Here is a 6,729-nt window from a genome sequence, read left to right as displayed (position 1 = left end):
TTTAGGTGCCAGTACCCTGACAAGTAACTAAAGCTTAATAGATCACAAGTATTTCTGACCTGAAGGTCTTTAGACCCTGGAATGTGAATGCCTAACAAGGATAGGAGATAAAGTGCTCACATGTCAAGGAGGAAGACCTGGGCTCCCTCATGAAGTCAGGGGACAGGAAAGGTTATCTTGGTGCTTGGGAACACCAATAGAGTAAGCTGGTTATGAGTGAAAAGGAATGAAAAGAAAGAAATCACTTGTGAGAAATTAGAACCTAAATCTGCTATGAGTACTAGAGGAATTTCAAGCTAAGAAACTGATAAAAATGGTCCTGGTCTAGAATATCTGTAAAAAGCTGTCAGAGGCATATGTGAAACCATCATATAAGACTCCTCTACAGCAATCTTAGACTTGAACAAAAAGCCACAAGACAAACAAACCACTAGTGAAGATAGGTTTACAGAAAATAAAATTACTTATACAAGAATAATTCAGCAAATGGAGCAAATGGGAGAAATCACACCTAAATCAGACCTGCCCTCCGGGGACAGCCAGCTCTCGCTGGACCTGACCATGGCCGCGGCCTTGGGTGCACCTGGTATAATCTCAGCCTCTCCGTATGCAGGAGCTGGTTTCCTTCCCACCTTTGCCATCCTCAAGCTGCAGGCCTTTCCGTTCCCAACGTCCACAGAGCCCTGGCCCCCCGGCTATCCCCTCGGCGGCGGCAGCAGCTGCAGCGGCAGGCCGGATCGCCATCCCGGGCCTGGCGGGGGCAGGAAATTCTGTATTGCTGGTCAGCAACCTCAACCCAGAGAGTCATACCCCAAAGCCTCTTTATTCTTTTGGGCGTCTACGGCGACGTGCAGCGCGTGAAGATTCTGTTCAATAAGAAGGAGAACGCCCTGGTGCAGATGGCCGACTGCAACCAGGCCCAGCTGGCCATGAGCCACCTGAATGGGCACAAACTGCACGGGAAGCCCAACCGCATCACACTCTCGAAGCACCAGAACGTGCAGCTGCCCCGCGAGGGCCAGGAGGACCAGGGCCTGACCAAGGACTATGGCAACTCACCCCTGCACCTCTTCAACAAGCCGGGCTCCAAGAACTTCCAGAACATATTCCCGCCCTCAGCCGCGCTGCACTTTTTCCAACATCCCACCCTCCGTCTCCGAGGAGGATCTCAAGGTTCTGTTCTCCAGCAATGGGGGTGTCGTCAAAGGATTCAAGTTTTTCCAGAAGGACCGCAAGATGGCGCTGATCCAGATGGGCTCTGTGGAGGAGGCGGTCCAGGCCCTCATTGACCTGCACAACCATGACCTCGGGGAGAACCACCACCTGCGGGTCTCCTTTTCCAAGTCCACCATCTAGGGGCACAGGCCCCCATGGACGGGCCTGCTGGCGATAAATTCCATCATTCCAGAAAAAAGCCACTTTAAAAAGCAGCCGAAGTGACCTTAACAGACCAGAGATTTTATTTTTTTAAAGATAAATCAGTTTACCTGTTTTTAAAAAAATTAAATCTAGTTCACCTTGCTAACCCTGCGGTGACGGGGTAGCTCAGGCTCTTGGTGACTGTGGCAGCGGGAGTTCCCAGCCCTCCACACCCGGGGCCAGACCCTCGGGGCCGTGCCTTGGTGGGGCCTGCAGGTGGGTGCCCCGACCACAACTCGGCTTCCTTGTGCCTTAAAAACCCTGCCTTCCTGCAGCCACACACACCCCCGAGGTGTCTTGGGGACACAAGGGGCGGGGGTCACACCAGAGAAAGGCAGGGGGCCTGGTCGGCTCCTGCAGGATCATGTACCTGGGGCTCGCCGGCCGTGGCTGCGACTCCCCAACCCCAGCGCTCTAATCAAGTCATGTGATGACCCCACCCTGGCCCCCGGGCCTTCCCTGCTGCCCCTGGGCGGGCTCCCCACTGCTCCAGCTGCGGAGCTGGTGGTCATAATCTCTGTATTGTATACTTGCAGTTGCAGACGTCTGTGCCTAGCAATATTTCCAGTTGACCAAATATTCTAATCTTTTTTCATTTATATGCAAAAGAAATAGTTTTAAGTAACTTTTTATAGCAAGATGATACAATGGTATGAGTGTAATCAAAACTTCCTTGTGGTATTACCTTGTATGCTGTTACTTTTATTTTATTCCTTGTAATTAAGTCACAGGCAGGACCCAGTTTCCAGAGAGCAGGCGGGTCAGGCACAGGGAGCCCGGGTCCGATTTAGAGCCGCTGAGCTTCAGGGAAGGGGCGGCGCGTCGCCGCCTCTGGCATCGCCTCCGGTTGCCTTACACCACACCTTCACCTGCAATCGCCTAGAAAACTTGCTCTCAAACTTCTTCAGGGTTTTTTCCTTCAAATTTTGGACCACAGTCTCATTTCTGTGTTTTGCTTGCCTCTGATGCTGGGACCCGGAAGGCCGGCCGCTCCTGTCTTCACTGTGCTTTCTCCCGCCCCGGCGTCCTGTCCGGGGACTCTCCTAGGATCCCCTTTCCATGAAGAGTGTAACAAGGGAGTAAATATTTATAATTTTTTATACCTGTTGTGAGACCCGAGGGGTGGCGGCGTGGTTTTTTATGGTGACACAGATGTATGTTTTGCTAACAGCAATTCCAGGCTCAGTATTGACCACGGAGCCACAGGGACTCCACGCACATTCCGTTGCCTTACCCGATGGCTTGTGACGCGGAGAGAATCGATTAAAACCGTTTGATAAACTCCTCCCTTGTCTAGCCCTGTGTTCTCTGTGGACGCTGTAGAGGCAGGTTGGCCAGTCTGTACCTGGACTTTGAATAAATCTTCTGTATCCTCAAAAAAAAAAAAAAAAAAGAGAGACTGCCACAGTCTGATGTGATCCCCCCAAATTCATATGTTGAAATCCTAACCCCTAAGGTGATGACATTAGGAAGTGGGGCCTTTGGAAGGTAATTAGGTCATGGGGTGGAGACCTCATGAATAGTTTTAGTGCCCTTATAAAAAAGGCCAATGAGAAAGTGCCATCTCTGAATCAAGAAGAGAGCCCTTGCCAGACACTGAATCTGCTCATCTCGATCTTGAACTTCCCAGCCGCTGTAACTATAAGAAATAAAGTTTTGTTGTTTGTAAGCCACACAGTCTATAGTAGTTAGAGCAGCCCAAACAGACTAAGACAGCGACCCCTTCCAAAATAAATACATTGATATCTACTTATCTATATTATACAACAAGATAAGTATAAGGAGACTGCTAAGGAAAAATAACAGGGATTTGAATAGGAATGAGATAGAAATTCTAGAAACAGTCAAAAGCTTAATGATTGGGTTAGGTAGCAATCAGCTGAAGACAGAATTTATGATTTAGAAGACATATCAAAGTAGAATGTAATAGCATAAGAATTACTACTAATAAGAATATTAAGAACTAGCTTTTTGGAAGATTCAGTCATTATTCTAAGTGATTTATGTACAACAATTCATGTATTAGTTACCTATTGCTGCATTAAAAAATCACCTCATAACTTAAGTACTTAAAGCAACAACTATTATTATCCCACAGTTTCTTTGAGTCAGAAATTCAGTGTGGCTTAACTGGGTGCCTCTGCTTCAAGTCTCTCACAAGTCTACAATTAAGATGTTGGCTGGGGCTGCAGTCTCATCTAAAGGCTCAATTGGGAAAGAATACATTTCCAGGCTCACTTATGGTTATTGGCAGATTCAGTGTCTTGTGGGCTATTGGACTGAGAGCCTCAGTATCTTGCTAGATATTGGCCAGAGGATTTTCTCAGTTCCTTAACACATTTTGGGCCCATCCATAGAGCAGCTCACAACATAACAGCAGGCCTCCCTCAGAGCAAGTAAGCAAGATAATTAAGGACAGCAAGCAAAATGGAAATCACAGTCAATTTGTAACCTAATTTAGGAAGTGACATCCCATCCCTCCTATCATATTCTATTTATTAGAAGCAAGTCACTAGGTCCAGACCACACTCAAGGGAAGGGGATTACACAAGGGTATGAACACCAAGAGGTAGGTTACTGGAGGCCATCTTATAGGCTGCCTACCACAACCCATTTAACTTTTCCATAAACCCTTGGTATGTGAGAACTATTTGATCTACAAGTCACAGATGAGGAAATTAAATCAAGAAAACCTCAAAAATAGAATGAAAATCTCCAGCATCCCATACATCTAATAGAAATTCCAGAGAGAATAGAAGAGAGGCAATATTCAAAGAGATTACAGGCAAAATTATTTCTGAAAATAAAGAAATAAGACCTCAGGTTGAAGGAGAACACTATGTCCTAAATAACATAAATAAAAACAAATTTACAACTAGGTTCATTGCAGTAGAATTATAAATATTAAACTCAAAAAGAAAAATCATGAAGTTGCAGTTAACAGTTAAAGGAAAACCAACTACCTCCAAATAAATAGCAATTAGATAGGCAGCAAACTCTTCGTTAGCAATAATAGGTACCAGAAGACAATGGAATAATAGTTTACATTATGGAAGAAAATTTTTAACAAAGAATTGTGTAACAGGCTAAACTATCACTTAAGAGTAAAGGTGAAATAAAAACATTGTAGATTAACAAAAGTTAAGGAATTTTTTATGTGTAAATCCTCATAGAAAAGAATGTATCCAAAAAGAAATTGAAATCAGAAGAAATGGAATGTATAAGTAATGGGGAACAAAGAAAACATGGTAAATGTTACTAAGTTTAAATAAAAATTAATTTTTCAAAAACAAAACTAATTTTAGATTTTTTTTTTTTTTTTGAGACAGAGTCTTACTCTGTTGCCCAGTCTGGAGTGCACTGGCTTGATCTTGGCTCACTGAAACCTCTGCCTTTCAGGTTCAAGTAATTCTCCTGCCACAACCTTCTGAGTAGCTGGGACTGCAGGCACATGCCACCACACCCAGCTAATTTTTGTATTTTTAGTAGACCTGGGGTTTCACAATGTTGGCCAGGCTGGTCTCAAACTCCTGACCTCAAGTGATCCACCCACCTTTGCCTCCCAAAGTGCTGTGATTACAAGCACGAGCCACCATGCCCAGCCTAGATAATTTAAATTCTATTTAACAGGGGGATATGGTTTGGCTGTGTTTCCATCCAAATCTTATCTCGAATTGTAGTTCCCATAATTCTCACATGTCATGGGAGGGACCTGGTGGGGAGTAATTGAATCATGGGATTGGTTACCCTCATGCTGTTCTTGTAATAGTAGTAAGTTCTCATGACATCTGATGGTTTTATAAAGGGCTTTTCCCCGTTTTGCTTGGCATTTCTCCTTCCTGCCCCCATGTGAAGAAAGACAGGTTTGCTTCCCCTTCCGCTATGATTGTAAGTTTCCTGAGGCCTCCTCAGCCATGCTGAGCTGTGAGTCAATTAAACCTTTTTCCTTTATAAATTACCCAGTCTTGGGTATGTCTTTACTGGCAGTATGAGAATGGACTAACACACATGGAAAATGGATAAGGAGATAGTTCAATGTTAACTTATTCTGGGGCCAGGCACAGTGGCTCATGTCTGTAACCCCAGTACTTTGGGAGGCCAAGGAGGGAGAATTGCTTGAGGCCAGGAGTTCAAGGCCAGCCTGGGCAACACAGCAAGACCCCATGTCTACAAAATGTAATTTAAAAATTAGCCAAGCATGGTGGCATGCACCTGTGGTCCCAGTTACTTGGAAGCCTGAGGCAGGAGGGCAGGAGGGTTGCTTGAGCCCAGGAGTTTGAGGCTACAGGCAGCTATGATAATGCCACTGTACTCCAGCCTGGGTGACAGAGCAGGACCCTGCCTCAAAAAAAAAAAAGAAAAGAAAAGAGAGAGAGAGAAATACATTTAGATTGTTTCCAAAAGTTTACTATTTTAATAATGCTACTAATAAAATTTTCATACAGATAGCCTTCTCCCTACTTCTGTTTAATTCAGTTTAATTCCTCAGTATAAATTCCTAGGAATAGGAATTCGTACACACAAATATTTTTAAGGTTTTTAATACAGCTGGACAAATCCATGCTCTACCTAAGGGGCTTTCCTAAGGTATTGTACCACTTGTTGATAAATTAGCAATAGTTGTTAATGATTTAGAAATGTTCTTAACCTTAATTCTGCCTCCAGGAATAGATCTCCAAAAGAAAATAAATTGACACAGTGAATGTTTATCAAATCACTATTTATAATAAAGAAAATATAGACAAGAAATAAATGTCAAACAACAAAAGACAGGTTATTACTGCACATTTCACAATGGAATACTGTGTGACCATTGCACAGTGGCATGTGCCTGTAGTCCCAGCTACTGGTGAGGCAGAGTTGAGCTGGGAGGGTTACTTGAGCCCAGGAGCTCTGGGCTGTAATACACTGTATGATCATCTATCTGCACCAAATTCAGCATTAATATGGAGCAAGGACCACCAGGTTGCCTAAGAAGGGGTGAACCAACCCAGGTCAAAAACCAAGCAGGTCAAAATTCTCATGCTGATCAGTAGTAGGATCACACCTGTGAATAGCCACTGCACTCCAGCCTGGGCAGCATAGTGAGACCCCCATCTCTTTAAAAAAAAAATCAGAATTTAGAAGAGTATATAATGTTTACATTGTATCTTTAGTGAGAAAGTAGATTTATAAAACATATATATTATTATCTCATAATATTTATACATATGTGTGTGTATATATGTATATCTATGTGTGTATTTATATAAAGATATATAATCATATGTAAACATATAAATATTAAATAGCTATATGTATAGTATAATA

The 6,729-nt window shown here is 43.6% G+C and overlaps 1 protein-coding gene across 1 annotated transcript; it reads left to right on the top strand.

Annotated features, from left to right (window-relative positions):
- The first annotated feature begins 523 nt into the window (after positions 1-523).
- Positions 524-2,812, top strand: LOC117085602 (polypyrimidine tract-binding protein 1-like). Its single transcript, XM_033214648.1, is given in 3 exon segments — positions 524-577; positions 655-1,130; positions 1,132-2,812. Coding segments are annotated over 3 exon segments (717 nt in total). The 5' UTR covers positions 524-561; the 3' UTR covers positions 1,357-2,812.
- Positions 2,813-6,729: the final 3,917 nt, after the last annotated feature.

This window comes from Trachypithecus francoisi, unplaced genomic scaffold (genome assembly GCF_009764315.1).
Source record: "Trachypithecus francoisi isolate TF-2019V2 unplaced genomic scaffold, Tfra_2.0 Lachesis_group1, whole genome shotgun sequence".
NCBI classification, from domain to species: Eukaryota; Metazoa; Chordata; class Mammalia; order Primates; family Cercopithecidae; genus Trachypithecus; species Trachypithecus francoisi.
Note: the sequence above shows the minus strand (reverse complement) of the source record. Positions and strands in the feature narration are given on the sequence as shown.